This window comes from Amia ocellicauda, chromosome 15, assembly GCF_036373705.1.
Source record: "Amia ocellicauda isolate fAmiCal2 chromosome 15, fAmiCal2.hap1, whole genome shotgun sequence".
Taxonomy (NCBI): domain Eukaryota; kingdom Metazoa; phylum Chordata; class Actinopteri; order Amiiformes; family Amiidae; genus Amia; species Amia ocellicauda.
Genome location: NC_089864.1, coordinates 29,484,298 through 29,502,748, shown reverse-complemented (window position 1 = coordinate 29,502,748; position 18,451 = coordinate 29,484,298). Strand labels below are relative to the sequence as shown.

At 42.3% G+C, this 18,451-nt stretch overlaps 1 protein-coding gene across 3 annotated transcripts in view; it reads left to right on the top strand.

Annotated features, from left to right (window-relative positions):
* Positions 1-18,451, top strand: part of tulp3 (TUB like protein 3) — a 153,697-nt gene that overhangs the window by 52,196 nt on the left and 83,050 nt on the right. For all 3 annotated transcript variants that reach the window (XM_066724630.1, XM_066724629.1, XM_066724631.1), the window contains exon 3: positions 14,485-14,536. In XM_066724630.1, the coding sequence (XP_066580727.1) occupies positions 14,485-14,536 (52 nt within the window). The remainder of the gene's footprint in view (positions 1-14,484; positions 14,537-18,451) is intronic.

Here is an 18,451-nt window from a genome sequence, read left to right as displayed (position 1 = left end):
CAGCTGCTTCTGTGACCTTAACAATGAAAGACTTAATATACCGTAAAACTTCAATTAAACCCTCCCGGTGTTTATTCCAAATAACTTTAAGAAGCCCCGGCATCAATTGGAGACCGGCATTTGTATTTGTATATTTTTATTCCATAAATAAAAAGACTTCGCGGACTCATGCAGGGTGAGCAGAGCATGGAAACATTGCTCAACTGTAGAAGTAGGCTAATAGGCCAGGCTTTTTTATTATAATTTTTTTTTAATAATTTGCTTTCCAAAGATGCAAACAAAACACATTCAATGTATGGTGAACACTGGATTGAAAACAAGATACCGGTAAATTGATATACTGTGAACTCTCGCTAAATAAACAAAAAGCACTTCAACAAAACTGTGGAAATACGCTTTAAACCAAACCATTAACATTATAATTCATTAGTGCATTGTTGATGTCGCAATTGACAATTAGTTCAATCACTACAATTAACAGCAATATAAATATACAGCTATGTGTGTGTGTGTGTGTATATATATATTTTTTATTTCACACCCAAAACTTCTGCACAGTACTGTGTATGTATATATATATATATATATATACACTCACCTAAAGGATTATTAGGAACACCATACTAATACTGTGTTTGACCCCCTTTCGCCTTCAGAACTGCCTTAATTCTACGTGGCATTGATTCAACAAGGTGCTGAAAGCATTCTTTAGAAATGTTGGCCCATATTGATAGGATAGCATCTTGCAGTTGATGGAGATTTGTGGGATGCACATCCAGGGCACGAAGCTCCCGTTCCACCACATCCCAAAGATGCTCTATTGGGTTGAGATCTGGTGACTGTGGGGGCCAGTTTATTACAGTGAACTCATTGTCATGTTCAAGAAACCAATTTGAAATGATTCGACCTTTGTGACATGGTGCATTATCCTGCTGGAAGTAGCCATCAGAGGATGGGTACATGGTGGTCATAAAGGGATGGACATGGTCAGAAACAATGCTCAGGTAGGCCGTGGCATTTAAACGATGCCCAATTGGCACTAAGGGGCCTAAAGTGTGCCAAGAAAACATCTCCCACACCATTACACCACCACCACCAGCCTGCACAGTGGTAACAAGGCATGATGGATCCATGTTCTCATTCTGTTTACGCCAAATTCTGACTCTACCATCTGAATGTCTCAACAGAAATCGAGACTCATCAGACCAGGCAACATTTTTCCAGTCTTCAACTGTCCAATTTTGGTGAGCTTGTGCAAATTGTAGCCTCTTTTTCCTATTTGAAGTGGAGATGAGTGGTACCCGGTGGGGTCTTCTGCTGTTGTAGCCCATCCGCCTCAAGGTTGTACGTGTTGTGGCTTCACAAATGCTTTGCTGCATACCTCGGTTGTAACGAGTGGTTATTTCAGTCAAAGTTGCTCTTCTATCAGCTTGAATCAGTCGGCCCATTCTCCTCTGACCTCTAGCATCAACAAGGCATTTTCGCCCACAGGACTGCCGCATACTGGATGTTTTTCCCTTTTCACACCATTCTTTGTAAACCCTAGAAATGGTTGTGCATGAAAATCCCAGTAACTGAGCAGATTGTGAAATACTCAGACCGGCCCGTCTGGCACCAACAACCATGCCACGCTCAAAATTGCTTAAATCACCTTTCTTTCCCATTCAGACATTCAGTTTGGAGTTCAGGAGATTGTCTTGACCAGGACCACACCCCTAAATGCATTGAAGCAACTGCCATGTGATTGGTTGGTTAGATAATTGCATTAATGAGAAATTGAACAGGTGTTCCTAATAATCCTTTAGGTGAGTGTATATATATATATATATATATACACACACACACACACATACAGTACTGTGCAAAAGTTTTAGGTGTGAAAAAATGCTGTAAACTAAGATTGCTTTCAAAAATAGACATGTTAATAGATTACATTTATCAATTAACTAAATGCAAAGTGGTGTGACTACCCTTTGCCTTTAAAAAAAGCTTCAATTCTTCTAGGTACACTTGCACACAGTTTTTGAAGGAACTTGGCAGGTAGGTTTGCCCAAACATCTTGGAGAACTAACCACAGTTCTGTGGATTTAGGCAGCCTCAGTTGCTTCTCTCTTCATGTAATCCCAGACAGACTCAATGATGTTGAGATCAGGGCTCTGTGGGGGCCATACCATCACTTCCAGGACTCCTTGTTCTTCTTCATGCTGGAGATAGTTCTTGATTGCTTTCACTGTATGTTTGGGGTCGTTGTCATGCTGCAGAATAAATTTGGATAAATCAGATGCCTCCCTGTTGGTATTTCATGAGGAATACAGTGAGGGGAAAAAAGTTTTTGATCCCCTGCTGATTTTGTACGTTTGCCCCCTGACAAATAAATGATCAGTGTATAATTTTAATGGTAGGTGTATTTTAAAAAATCCAGAAAAATGCATTTCAAAAAAGTTATAAATTGATTTGCATGTTAATGAGTGAAATAAGTATTTGATCCCCTATCAATCAGCAATATTTCTGGCTCTCAGGTGTCTTTTATACAGGTAATGAGCTGAGATTAGGAGCACTCTCTTAAAGGGAGTGCTCCTAATCTCATCTCGTTACCTGTATAAAAGACGCCTGTCCACAGAAGTAATCAATCAATCAGATTCCAAACTCTCCACCATGGCCAAGACCAAAGAGCTGTCCCAAGGATGTCAGGGACAAGATTGTAGACCTACACAAGGCTGGAATGGGCTGCAAGACCATCGCCAAGCAGCTTGGTGAGAAGGTGACAACAGTTGGTGCGATTATTCGCAAATGGAAGAAACACAAAATAACTGTCAGTCTCCCTCGGTCTGGGGCTCCATGCAAGATCTCACCTCGTGGAGTTTCAGTGATCATGAGAATGGTGAGTAATCAGCCCAGAACTACATGGGAGGATCTTAATGATCTCAAGGCAGCTGGGACCATAGTCACCAAGAAAACAATTGGTAACACACTACGCTGTGAAGGACTGAAATCCTGCAGCGCCCGCAAGGTCCCCCTGCTCAAGAAAGCACATGTACAGGCCCGTCTGAAGTTTGCCAATTAACAACTGAATGATTCAGAGGAGAACTGGGTGAAAGTGTTGTGGTCAGATGAGACCAAAATCGAGCTCTTTGGCATCAACTCAACTCGCCGTGTTTGGAGGAGGAGGAATGACCCCAAGAACATCATCCCCACCGTCAAACATGGAGGTGGAAACATTATGCTTTGGGGGTGTTTTTCTGCTAAGGGGACAGGACAACTGCACTGCATCAAAGGGACGATGGACGGGGCCATGTACCGTCAAATCTTGGGTGAGAACCTCCTTCCCTCAGCCAGGGCATTGAGAATGGGTCGTGGATGGGTATTCCAGCATGACAATGACCTAAAACATACAGCCAAGGCAACAAAGGAGTGTCTCAAGAAGAAGCACATTAAGGTCCTGGAGAGGCCTAGCCAGTCTCCAGACCTGAATCCCATAGAAAATCTGTTGAGGGAGCTGAAGGTTTGAGTTGCCAAACGTCAGCCTCGAAACCTTAATGACTTGGAGAGGATCTGCAAAGAGGAGTGGGACAAAATCCCTCCTGAGATGTGTGCAAACCTGGTTGCCAACTACAAGAAACGTCTAACCTCTGTGATTGCCAACAACTGTTTTGCCACCAAAAACTAAGTCGAAGGGGTCAAATACTTATTTCCCTCGTTAACATGCAAATCATTTTTTAACTTTTTTGAAATGTGTTTTTCTGGACTTTTTTGTTGTTATTCTGTCTCTCACTGTTAAAATACACCTACCATTAAAATTATAGACTGATAATTTCTTTGTCAGTGGGCAAACGTACAAAATCAGCAGGGGATCAAATACTTTTTTCCCTCACTGTACATAAAAAAAAATATATATAAATTATTTATTTTGTCACAAATTACCCTCCATATTTATTTACTGAAATTAATATGTATGTTCAGACTACAACTGCTGGACTAAAGGTTAGTGTAATTTGTAAATGACTATGCAGTTTGTTGATGAAAATAAGTGATCCTGTGACTATCGACCTCTCAATCGTGCTCAGACTCATGACTGTCGGAAAAACGACTACTGATATACTGGAAATATAGGTAACAACTGATTGCAGCAATTTATGCTTTTTTGAAACTATTTCAGCTTTAAAACTGTATTTACAGATGAAGTTCTCCAGAAATGTCCATTCTAGTTATTATTATTCTCGGTTTTGTAAACACATCTCCTCCTACAGTCTCCAAAACTGCTAACCATTTTCCAATTGGAGCTATTACGGGATATCGCAAAAAAACATCTCGACATTTCTATCAATCAATTTTTATTTGTAATCGCCCTTTGAAGGGTAGCCACAGAGCGCTTTACAAAGTGGTAAACATACAACAAACATACAGCAAAATAAAAGAATGCATAAAATAATACAATAAAATAAATAAAAATATACCTTTAACAGTTAAAGTGATCTAAAATAAAGTAAATTAACATTTCAGTAGATAAACCATTTGAAGGCTTATAACTCCTTATGGGTGGCATATACGATGATTGTTTCCTGGACACCAATAGAACATGTATAGGAAACCATATGGGCTGTATCCATGCATGACCTTGAACTTGACCTCTGAGCTCTCCTTCCAGGTCAATTCACATTTTCTTGCATTTCAGTATTACAGTTTGCAAAATCAATCAATCAATTTTTATTTGTTTAGTGCCCTTTGCAGGGTAGCCACAGAGTGCTTTACAAACTGGTAAACATACAACAAATGTACAGCAAAATAAAATAATAAATAATACAATAAAGTAAAATAAATATAGATCTTTAACAGTTTAAGTGATCTAAACACTTTATTTTTACTGCAGTAAATAACTGCACTTAGCGTCTTCTTATCATATTAACAACAAAAGCGCTTATGTACTTCATACAAATATTCTTGATTTTGTTGATTGTATTCTGTATTGTGTATAGTTTACATTTATGCTCATCATTTTAATTTAAATAAATAAACCATTTAGGCACGGAGGAGAAATCCACCACAGTCATCATGAATTATTATTATTATTATTATTATTATTATTATTATTATTTATTTTATTTTATTTTATTATTATTTCTTGGCAGACGCCCTTATCCAGGGCGACTTACAACATAAGTGCAAACAAAGTGCAAAAATACAGTTAAGTACAAGGCATCAATCATTACAAATTAAATTTAGCTAAAATATAGCAATTCAAAATAATACATTTTACAAATTCCAATTTACAATTTACACAAGTACAGTAAGTGACGGTGGCTGGACGGTGAAAGCTAAGTGCTGTCAAGATGTAGGGTCACAGTCAAGGGCTACGTACGGGAAAGGGAGCAAGGAGGAAAACAATCAAGAACGCGAGAAGCATAATAAAAACTGTGAAGTGCTATCTAGCAGGGATAGAGGACTAATATTACAAGTACTGTCGGAAAAGATGCGTCTTGAGTAAGCGCAAGGTCAAGGACTCATGTCATAGGGGCCCTAATGTGTCCTTTTGAAAAAAATTATGTTTGAACTTTGACCCTTCCTTTAGGGTTCAAAGGCCAATTAAATGCCTTGTGACTGCTTTCAGACTGAAGATAGTCACATTTGCTATTGGAAACCATAAGTGCTCTGTTTAAATACTTCATTGATTTTGACCTTTGATCCCTTGTTTCAGGTTATATGCAAGATTTTACCACTTTTACCTCACCTCACAGACAGGAGATAGACCCATGATCTGTATGGAACACATATAGGAAACCATATATGGGATTTCAAAATATGACCCTAAGTTTGACCTCTGACCTTTCTTACTAGGTCAAATGTGTATTAAAAAACTTTAGTTTTCTCCTAGAAGCAAGGCTCAAAGCTGCATTGCAATGAACATCATGTTTACTTCTAAAATAGTCCAAGCACCTTAATCTTGACCTTTGACCCCCCCTTAAAGTTCAATAAATGCTTAAAATGTTAGTGAGTATAGATAAGCTAATGATTGCTATAAAAGTCAGATAGGAACTTATATATGGTCTGTTCAAAAATGTCCTCCATTGTGACCTTTGACTTTCCTTAAGGTCAAATTGAGAACTGGCTCATACCTCCTTACAGAGTGCAGTTAGGCTTATACTTACTATGGAACACATATAGGAACGATAGGTTATTATCATAACCCCGGTTCCCTGAAAAAGAAAGACAGCCATTACCTAATGAGAAGAGCCTTCTGACCTGCCAATCATTGAAAACATGTACCAAAGCTGCCCAATAGGGGCCCTGCTGGCAGGAGGTAGACCCGCCCCCGGCGTCTTTGAAAAGTCTCCTCCTGACTGCAGCTCCCTGCCATTTCTTCATCAGGAAGGTCGTCTGGCCGAGCGACCCCTGAAGAGTAATGGCTGTCTTTCTTTTTCAGGGAACCGGGGTTATGATAATAACCTATCGTTCCCTTTCAAATCGAAAGACAGCTATTACCTAATGGGAAGACTATACCAGAGCTGTCGCAAGTCCTGACACCTGACTAAGCCTAGACCCATAATGACAAGGATAGCAGAGCCTCACGGCGCCTGAGGGCTAGCAGTTTGCAGTACCTGAGTGCCCAAGCCTGGGTGCAGCTGGTCCGCCATGTTGAGGCGGTAGAACCTTGCGAAGGTCTGTTGACCGGACCAGGTCGCAGCATTGCACAGTTCTTGTAGTGTGGCACCGTGAAAAAGAGCCCATGACGTGGCTTGTCCCCTCGTTGAGTGCGCTGAGATGTGTTCAGGCATGGGAACATTAGCAGTCTCATAGGTGAGCCGGATTGCATCCGCCACCCAGTGCGCCAGTCACTGTTTTGAAACCGCCCGCCCTCTGGTGGTGGAACCATAGCAGACAAACAGCTGGTCGGATTTGCGGCTCTGTGCAGTCCTCTGCATATAGCACCTCAAAGCCTGGACAGGGCAGAGTGTGTGTAGTCTGCGGTCCTCATCTGATTCGTGTGGAGGGGGATGGAAAGACTCCAGGACAATAGGTTGATTTATATGGAACGCCGACACAACCTTGGGCAGGAAGCCCGGGTTCGTCCTGAGACTCTGTCATTGCTTCCCGAGAAGATCAAACAGGCTTTATCGACAGACAAGGCGTGAGTTTCACTAATTCTCCTTGCTGATGTTATTGCTACAAGAAAAGCTACCTTGAGCGAGAGGAAGTGGAGCTCCGTTGTGGAGATGGGCTCAAAGGGAGCACCGCTCAGTCTTTTCAGCACTAATTCCAAGTCCCAGGCTGGAATTGTGTCCTTTATCGTTGGTCTCAAGCGTTTTGCCCCTTTCAGAAACTGGATCGCCAGGACATGCGTTCCTGAGGAGACATTGTCAATTTAATCGTGACATGCCGATATGGCAGCCAGATAAACTTTCAGCGTAGATGCGGATTTCCCGTCTTCAAGCAGTTGTTGCAGGAAGCACAGGATTGTCGATATGGGGCACAACACGGGATCCACATTCCTCTCTATACACCAGTTCTGAAAAACTGACCACTTGTAAGTATATTGGGCCCTGGTGGAGGGGGCCCTGGCCAATTGCAGCGTTTCCACGACATTCACAGGCAGCCCTAGAGACATCAGACGGTGCTTTTCAGGGGCCAGACCCACAGCTGCAGCTGTACTGGGTTGGGGTGCCACAACAGTCCCTCTGCTTTAGTCAGTACGTCCCATCGAATCGGAAGCTGCCATGGGTCCGCGCTGATCATCTGTGCCAGCATTGCGAACCACAATTGTCTCGGCCACCAGGGGGCAATCAGGAGAACTCGAGCTCCTTCCTGGCGAATCCTCTCCAGTGTCAGTAGAAGAAGTGGCAGTGGGGGGAAGGCATATAGCAGTTCCTGTGGCCATAGGTGAGCAAAAACGTCCACACCCAGGGGGGCGCCTCCCATCTCCAGGGAGAATCGCAGAGGACAGTGAGTCGTTACCTGTGTAGCAAAAAGGTCGACCCAAGCTCGTCCCAGCCTCTCCCAGATCTGTTCTACCACCTGAGGATTCAGTCTCCACTCTGAGCTGTCCGGACCTCCTCTGGAGAGGACGTCCGCCACTGTATTGGACACGTCCAGCAGGTGTATTGCCCGTATGGAGCAGAGATTGTCTTGCGCACACAGGAGAAGTCTGCAAGCCACACGATGTAGTCTGGGGGAGCATAAACCCCCCTGGTGGTTGATGTAGGCCACCACTGACGTGTTGTCCGTCCGGACCATGATGTGTTTGTCTGTCAGACCATGGTGAAAGTAGTGCAGCGCCAGCTGCACCCCGCTTGCAGCTCCTGTACGTTGATGTGTGTGGCTGATCAGAGGCCACTCCACACTCCTTGGACTCCCCTCCCATTCCAGACAGCGCCCCAGCCTGTTCCGGAGGCGTCCGTGGTGATGACTTCCCGTCTGTGCGGGCATCTGAGGGGGGATCCGAGGCACAGGTTGTTGCGGTTTTTCCACCAGGACAGTGCCCTGCAGCACACTGTGGTTGTAACAGTATTTGTACGTAAATGCTGGGGTGCCAGGCAAGGATTAACCCTTACCAATATAAGTTTTAATTTATCTTGTAAAGTACAAATCATTACAGGGACTCAGCAGCAAACCTAGATCTTTACCCACTGAACCCCAACACCAGAGAAATAAATAGGATTATAGAGAGGAAAACAACAACAAATACAGACATTTACAATTTTAATTACTTCCCCACCAGTTTTTCGTTGTTATTATTTTCTTCCAGACATATAACACAGTTTAACAATTACTATTCGCATATACCCGCTTCCCCACATCAGTTTACATTGATGATCACAAATTTCCATCCATCTAAAATCCATAAACATTACACTGGATCACTAATCATCATTCAGACGGTAATAAGTTAATATAATATACACAGCTACATAAATACATATAAATAACTTTTCAGTATATAACACCTTTCAGAAATGGACTGTTGTACCATCCGGTAAAAGTGCAAATTCATTATGTAAAGTGCATACGTGCTTCACCCTGCACAGCAATAGGGCAATGATACATCAAAAAGAAACAAAACTAGTGAACAAAACAAAAACACACAAACAATAAGAAAACAGGCCGGCATCAGCCCCAACAGTCTTTGAAATTTCACCAGCTGGAGAGTCGATGCCTTTCTGAAGGACGCCAGGCACTTCTCCAACGACTCTAGTCTGTATCTGGACAGGTAGGCAAGCATATTTCGAGAGTCTAGTCTTATTCCCAAGAAAATCACCCTCTGTGCGGGCTCAAAGGAGCTTTTCTATCTGAACTGTGAGACCCAGTGTAGTCACATGACGTATAACCTTCGCTATATGTTCCTCCGCCTGAAGCCTGGAGTCTACGCACACCAGCCAGTCGTCCAGGTAATTCAGGATCCTTATCCCTGAGGGGGGCCAAGGCCTTGCACTTTGAAAAGGTGCGTGGAGCCAGAGAGAGGCCGAACAGCAGCACAACTCGTATACCTGGCCCTGGAAGGCGAAGCACAGGTATTTCCTGTGCGTCGGGAATGGGGACGTGGAAGTAGGCGTCCCTGAGGTCTATTGACGTGAACCAGTCACCCGGCCGGACAGACTGTAGGCTACGCTGTACAGTCAACATGTGGAAGGGTCTTTTCTTCAAAAACATGTTGAGGCCCCTCAGATCGAGAATGGCTGGCCCCTGTGGCGCTGGTCAGGCTGCGAGCCACTAGGCTGTTGCGGTTTAGCTTGAGGCCTTCCCTGCCTCGGCCACGGCCTGTTAGGCTGCTGATGTCCCCATAGATGGTGTTGTGGCGGCCGTCTAGTCTGTTGGAGGTCAGCATATTTGGATGCTGACTCTTTGGCCTTCACTGTCCGCTCAATGGAGAGGTCCACTGACTCTCCAAATGTCTGGCCCGGGGTGATGGGAGCATCAAGGAGGACTGACTTCTCTTTGTCTTGGAGCTTCACCTGCGTCAGCCACAGATGGCGTCTGGCTGCCACCATAGCTGCGAGAGATCTCCCCATAGCATTCGCTCCCTCTCGCAGCAAATCCGTCATGTAGGTGTTGACGAGCTCCAACTCCTCCACATCCGCCATAGATTGGCGCTCCCTCAGGCGTCCCGTCAGGTGCCCCATGTACAGGATGAGGATAGCCTGTGCATTATTGGCTTGGACTGCTGAAGTTTCCGCAGCATATGCCTTTTTCAGCATTGCGTCCGTCGTCCTGCACTGTTTATTAGGGCAGAGCGGCTCCTTGCCCAAAACAGCACCCGCTTGGACCAGCCTGGACACCGAGTCCCCGATCGGTGGGAAAGATCCCAGTCCCTTTTGTTCCACTCCCGTCGTTGCATACATGGCTTCCTCCTGTCTAGAAGTTGCAGGGGCCGACGCCGGCTGGTTCCATGTGTACTATACAATGTCCATGTAGTCGTCAAGCAAGGGGAGAGTTTCTGCGGGCTTCGCGGTCTTCTCCCTGACAAATCGTTTTTTGTGAACCTGTTCCTGGGCACACCATGGGATGTCCACCACCGAAGCCGCCCGCCTCATCAGGGCCTTGAACTCCACACTCGGCCCTTGAAACGGTTCCGACACTGAGCTCGCTCTCTCGGTCTCCTCCGCAAAAGAAAGTGCATCCGAGATATCGGAATGAGAAGCCACATGAGATAGTGGCAGTGGCGGTGGTAGTCAGAGTGGCGGCTGGGGAAGACGAAGTCAGGGGGCTTTCTCTCCAGTTGGAAGACAGGCCACCACTGTGTTCAGTATTTGTTGTTGAGAGTCCAGCCTGTCCGCCAGCGGCACAACTGTTTTGATTAGAGACGCAATCCCCTCAGACTCTTGTCTCCTGCGGCGTGGAGGGGTTCGCAGAGTGGAGCGTCTTGCAGATCGGGAGCGGGAGCGTCTCGCTCTCGGGGATCTGCGTCTAGGGGAGCGTCTGCGAGGAGGTGGAGATGGAAGATGGGGAGGCCGACTGCACTCTCGCTGAGGCGCGAGATGAGGACGAGCGTCTCTGCCCTGGAGAAACGCTCGCTATGGTCCCTTGCGGAGCAGAGACCACAGAGGAGTGGTGAGCGGAGCTTCTGCTGCGACGGGTGGCAGATGGGGAGTTTCTAGCCCTCCTACGGCGCGTTGTCTCCGTAAAAGCTGCACAATGTATACAGCCTCCTTCTCCCATTAGCGACACACGCACAGATCGTGTCTATCGTCCAAGGGCAGCTTGCCCTGGCATCCGGAACAGCGATGGAAAGCCCCTTTTGGCTTCATGCCTGTGAGAAGGTCCGTCTCTAGATCGTCCATGTCCAGACCCTCCAAGTATATCGACAGCTCTCGTGGTAGAAGCACTTCACCAAACTCCTCTGCTCTGATACTGTCCCCCTTGATGATGAAGTCGAGGTTGTCGACGTCGAGGTCCGAGAGGTCGACACGGGTGTCCAGAGGTCGAGAGCGGGTCGACGAGCTTGTCGAGAGGTCGATGGTCGAGGAATCAATGAGGTTGGTCGATGTCGACAGAAAGGTTGAGGGATCACCGATGTCGGTCTATCACGATAGAAGGGTCGAGCGATCGATAAAGTTTGTCGATGTTGACAGAAGGGTTGAGGGATCGATGAGGTTGGACGATGTCGACAGCGGTCGAGGAATCAATGAGGTTGATCGATGTCAACAGCAGGGGTCGAGGGATCGACGAGGTTGATCGATGTCGAGCCGCAGGGGCGAGGGATCAGTGGGGTTGGTCGATGTCGACAAAAAGTCGAGGGATCGATGAGTCTCGGTGTGTCAAATGCTGTTTTCGGCGTGTCGAGCATGTTAAAATCCACCTACAGAGGTCAAGATCCCAGGATAGAGTGGCGCGGCACAACCGCAGGGAGACTGCTCCATGGAGACTCCTTCTCTACCCTCTCGTATGCCACTCGAATCTGTAAAAAATATAAAAAAAAAGGTAAAAGGTACAGAAAGGTAAAATCGTGCAGTAGATCTCAGAGGAGGGACCGAAGCCGGCTCCAAGCGAGACTCCTAATGCACACTTAACTCCAAGAGAAACTGAAAACGCAAAAGACAGTAATACACAAAGAAAAGAACGTAGTCTGAGTTCCGAAGGAAGCAATAATCAAAGGATATAATCCAATGAGGAAAACCTATCTCCGAAGTAATGGCTGTCTTTTGATTTGAAAGGGAACCCATGTATGACATATCTGAAAATACTCTTTCTGATTACCTTTGACCTTCCTGTAAGGTCAAATGCAATATGCTCTCATAAATCCTTCCCGAGAAAAGTAATCAAGCTGCTTTAAAGCTACAATTCTTTAAAATGTGTTTATACAGTATATTAACATGCATTATCTGCATGCATTCATCAGATACTCTTTAAAATGGTCTTAAAATGGCCGTTTTACAATGGAAATGAAGTTTCTAGAAACTTCTTAATCTAGTTGAAAATCATATGTGTTAACAGTAGGATAACAATGGCTATATAAGCCATAATAAGCAATAATGAAAGGTGGTTTCCTGGACGCCAAAGGCATGGTTTAAAATAGTATCAGACATGCCCTAGTCTTGATTTAAAAAGTCTGATTTCCAGAAGGAAGATTAGAGCTAGTCTAGATCTAAGTGAAAGCTTACATTAAACCTGACCAGAGGCAGGTTAAGATTAATTGATGTTGGCCTCCAGGTTGACCTTGGCAATAGAGGATAATTGATTACCTGGACTATTTCAATTATGATACAGACAGAAGAGTGATTATAGACAATAGCAACCCACTGAATGATTTTGATGAAATCAACTTCCGTGACCGTTTCTGTATGTACAAAGAAAATGCAGCTGACATCATTTGTTTACTTGAACCGAGGCTTCCATCTGACTCTTTTAGGGGAAAGCATATCCCTCCTTTCCTACATGTACTGATCACCTTGAGGTTTTTGGCATGTGGAACCTTCCATCGTGAAACGGGAGATTTGTGTGGTGTAAAACCAACTGTGTGCAACATAGTCCACAAAGTCTACAATGCTATATGTGCACTGAAAGTCAATTACATCAAGTTCCCAGATGCTGCTGCCCAAGCCAACTACAAGGTGGAGTTCTATGAATATGGGAACTTCCCTGCAGTCATTGGCTGTATTGATGGATGTCATATTCCCATAAAGTGTCCGTCTACATCAGATGCTGAGGAGTACAGGAATCGTTAAAACTGGTTCTCAATAAATGTACAAATTGTGTGCACTCCCACTATGCAGTTCTCCAACATTGTTGTACGTTGGAAAGGTTACCTCAAACAACATGGCTGCCCAGATCCTCAAATGGAAGATGAGGATGACCCAGATCTTCCCATGATTGAGGCAGACAATGACAGATATGGACTAGCCTGCAGGGATGCTTTAGCTTTGCAGCACTTCTTACAACAAAGATATCTCAAATGATTGAAGACAACAATTGCCATGGATTGGTAACAAAAAGTTTTTTTATTTCAGAAATTGAGATATCAGGACCCTGAACTGGTGCTGGCTTCAGTAGAAGATTGGTACTGCTGCTGCTTCATGTTTCTCTCCTCCTCCTTCATAGCTAACTCAACATGAAGGATATTCATCTTCATTTCATGTTCTTCTTTTAATTACTTTAATTTGTGCTCATGAAATTCCATGGCCAGTTTCTCATGTATGGTCAGCCTTGTCCTTGTCCTCCGGCCCGGATTAGTGACACCATCTTCCCTCCTGGCTGCTGCAGATGTAGTGGGCTGACCTTCATCCCGTCTAAGGCCCTCCATGCTCTGGTGATCATCTGAAAAATATTATATTGCTGCATTAGAGAACAATATTTCTTCAAGAGTTGAATTAATTACATATTTTTTGTTATGGGAGTGCAAGAGATAATGTTACTTATTCCCTGCAGTCTGAGTATGGCACATGTTGAATTAATGTGTTCTACCAAATGAGGATTGGAACAGTACCCCATCTGAACTGGATTATTATAGTCAAGTCAACCTCAATTTCGTTATTTGACAGTTTTGGGTATAAAAATACCAAGCCTATCTGAAGAGAAAGTTTATTATTTGTGGAGACTTGGGAAAAATAAGCATGAAAGGAGCAGATCTTAGTTAAAGAAGACGTGCTCTGTAACAAATACAAAATAATTTACATTTAAGTAGTTAGTTTATAGAAAGGACTAGACATGTGAATGTAAGCAAGTTAATGTTCTAAGGAAACCCTCAACTTTAAAATATTTGAAACACATCAAAAAGCATGCAGACATTTAAAATAATTTAATTAGCCTACCTGGGTGAGAGCACCACATTTTTCTCACTTATAAGAATTATGTTTTACAATGAAGACACACATTGTATAGGTTTTTAAGAAATTTTATTAAACCATTTTTTTATTACAAATCTTGTTATTTAGGGTGTGGCTTTTACTCACACTAGCAACCTGCAGTGGAACATTTTCACAATCTTTTTGGGGAAGATTGTAGCTAGTTTGATCCTAGTTTAAGAACTGATCTAAACATCTCATGTTTTTCTCCTTTCAGTGTCCTGGATGATGAAAACAACAGCCTCCGCCAACAGAAGCTGGAAAAACAGGTAAGATACAGCTACATTGCTATGGGATGGACTCACCAGTTATGTTGCTGAAGGAAATGAAGCTGTGATTGTGGATTGATTTTTATTTTATTTTATTTTATTTTATTGGGCTTCTTGTGACATTGATGTTTTACCATTTGTAATGGATTGAAGATCCATTTGAGGATTGCAGTTAATACCCTGATTCTTGAATCTTTACATTTGAGTATTATAATTCCTTACCATAGATGTGTTGCAATGTTCAGCATAGCCTGGGCCAAACATTGACGACTCCTGTCCCAGAACTCACTTGAACTCTCTTGCATGGCTTTATCATGACAGAACTGCATTGTCTTATTCACTTGTTTAATATTAGCTTCACTGAAATAATTTCTGTGAAACTGATTTTGGAGTCAAGTGGAAAACCAATAGAAATGGATGAGGATGCCACTGGGATGAGGGAATATAGAGATCAACAATGTTCTACATTGTCAAAATAACTGTACTGATAACTAAAGAGTGAAAACCATATCCAGTTGCCAGATTTATCAAGTGGAGTTACACTACTGGTCACCTCTATTTTTCCAGTTTTTATTGAAATTTACACAATTTAATGTCTCAATGTACAGAAATCATGGAATCATTTTGTTTAACAAAATGTAACCCCTTAAGCTGACAGACCCCTCTGGTAGCCTTAAAAGGGCAACAAACCAATGCGCTTTTCTTTAATCATATGTGTACTCTTCACTGTTGTGACTCTACTTTCTAACGATGTGAAGCATTCTCTGATGTAAAAAATTTACCACATTTATGAAAGAATGTTTGCAGACTGCCAACTAAAATATCGCGAGCTACAGGCAGTGTGAAATCCACCGTGAGCCAATCGGGACTATGACATTTCATCACCAATAATCCATCACAAACAATTCATCACCACGTACATTTAATCACCGGAGACAAATCATCACCAGGGAGTATATGACAATTGTAAAAATAACAATCCTAATATACATAATGTTGTGATAGTGGCATGATTTTACCACCTCCCCTAGGGTTTTGATTGAAACAAAGACACCAAACAGGTGTAAAAAATGTATATAAACAAATATCTTGTATTCTTGGTTGTCTTGTATGTTCATTTTAACATATCATCAAGGTCTGCATGCATCTGTGCGTGTTCATGAGAGTCTGAATGGGTGGATGTCACATTTTTAAAAAGGTGCATGCTGTGGCCATGTTTGGGTATGTGTTTCATTCTATGGCACACCCAGCATAACATTTTGCTATCTGTTTGGGTTATTATAATTTCTATTTCATGTTTTGCTGCTTTAGACTTGCACAAAAAGGTGTCACAGTGAACAGTGAGTTTATTTATTTATGTATTTATGTATCATGGACAATGCATTATACATTGTAACAGGTTAAAAAAAACAGGTTTATAACACAGGTTAAAAACATAGGTGAAAAACACAGAAGAGATGCACTGCATACAAGGTTTCTAGCCAAGACTAATTTGCAACCCCTGTCCATGGTCAGGCTTTAGTTATAAATACAAGTTAATCTATAAAAATAAAAAAAATCGTTACACAGTGAATTGATTTATAATCTTAATTTTCACAGAATGTATGCAGTGAATCAATTTGCATATCGCATGCATATATGTACATACATACATATTATAGGCCTATATATATATCCATATAGATAAATGGTTACAGTTCTGATTCTGTTTATGCCATGGGCGAAGTCCAGGGTGTCCTGAAGTGGATGTGTTAATTTCTTTGTAAATACTTTGTATAAGATGGGGACGTAGACCAATGGGCCTTTAGTTCCTCAGACCTTCTTTGTCTCCTTATTTGTGAAGGAGAATAATGGTTGCCCTGTTCTATTTATCTGGTATTTGTTTTGAGACACTTTGTGAAAGGTTTTGCAAGAATCTCAATTTTTTATCCAGCATCTTTTTGGGTCTCCACTGTGATTCCATAATCTACAGATGTTTTTCCATTTTTCATCTTTATGGCATCAAAATTCTGGTGCACATGAAAAATATATTTAGGAGCAGGTGTGCACCTATCTCAATAATACAAGGGTAAGATATATCAAAGATGCTCCAACACTGTGCCTGAAATCAACTATGGTCTTCTGCTGAAAGTTTGAACCAATGTTTGGTTCAACCTGTGTAGGAAAATAAAATCTTCAATCACAATTCAATTTACATGCACTGTGAGAATGTAGTTTATTACTGTCTGTAGCCAATGGCAACAACCCAATACAACAACATAGCCTATCTCTACTTCAGGTTCTGTCCGTCATCGCTACGAAAGGTGCTCGTTTAAAATGAAAAACGCCTGTGCAGATTGAATCAAATTACAAATTACTTACATACAGGATCAGGTTCTAGAAGTAAAGAGGAAATTCCAAATAAAGTAGTTTTGGACCATTGTGGAAAGGGTATTTCAAGGGGTGAAATTAAATAGTTGAAAAACATTACATCTAAGGTGTGAAATTAAAGAGATTTAATAAAAGTCTGTTTTAGAATCGTAGAACTTAAGAAATATTTGATCTAAAACAAAAGAGACTATCCGTGTGTAATTTGTATCTGAATATCCAAATTTTTGATGAATATGCTAATTGGTGATGAACTGGCACTGGTGATGAAATGTTTGTGATGAACTGTTGCTGGTGATGAAAAGTGCATGACGAAAAGACGGATCCCGGTTCAATCTACCTTGCGACCTGGCTTATATCAATGATAAGCAGAGGTGATCAGGCAAATTGCAGGCGATGTTTATAAGTGAACTGGCTCATGTTGTTCAGCACAATGCCTTGTACTTCTCTGTATTTTTGCACTTATGTTGTAAGTCGCCCTGGATAAGGGCGTCTGCCAAGAAATAAAAATAATAATAATAATAATAATAATAATAATAACAATACCTGTTGAGTTGACACTCATTGATGGCGACACACATTCATTTCCAGAGGAGTGAAATTACTTAAGTGTGACTGCTTGAGGATGGAAATCCTCCCAGCTGATACTAATGCATTCACATGCTGCTACATGATACTCTTTTCTAGTAGTTTAATATTTAAATTACTAATGTGATAATGTATCAAGAACAGAGACAATTAGATAATTATAATACATTAGGAAATATTCAGTTTCTTTCATGTTAATTCCTAAAGAATGATGTGTATTTCAAAGCAACTCAAAACTTCCTGATCAGATGTGATGAAACTTCTTCTACTAGTTGTAAAGTTTCATCACAGTCTTCACCAGGGTTGCCTCTAACAACTCCAAAGCAGCTACAGAAGCTTTACTTAATGCAGAAGGAGGATACTGGTCAATGGTTTATTACACCTGTTTGCTGGAACCTGGTGGATCTGCATGATTCCTTTTACAGTCTTCAGACTCTCCTTGGGTAGTTGCTTGTCAATAATATGGATGTTATCCTCAGTCACCAACATTAGGAGTATACTGGTTCGATCTTGTAGTTTCTGGATCATCATTTCAGCATCGGTGATGTCCTCTCCTTCTCTGGCTGCAAGATTTTGTACTGTTCCTCCTACTGTATCATATGGCCCTTTGCCATGGGCAGCCTCAGAAAAGTTCCAATAAACAGCTTTGAAACCATGAAGGAAAGGAATGGTGCTTATCAAATTACAATTTCCTTTTTTTTCGGTATTGGTTGCTTGGACCATCACTAATAAAATGTAGTGTTGTGACACAGGATAATTGTTTTTTAACCACCTAAGAACTGGGATCAAGTTCATCATGTCTCAAGCTGTCTGAAAGTGTGCATGACTTACACAAAGCACTAAAATGGTTAGACTGCACTTGAGAATTATTTTAACACTTGTAGTTCTCAGATAAGTCACCTAATATTAAAGCTTCATACGCTTTGAAGTTTTGTTTCAGATTTGTTCGGGTGGTAAATT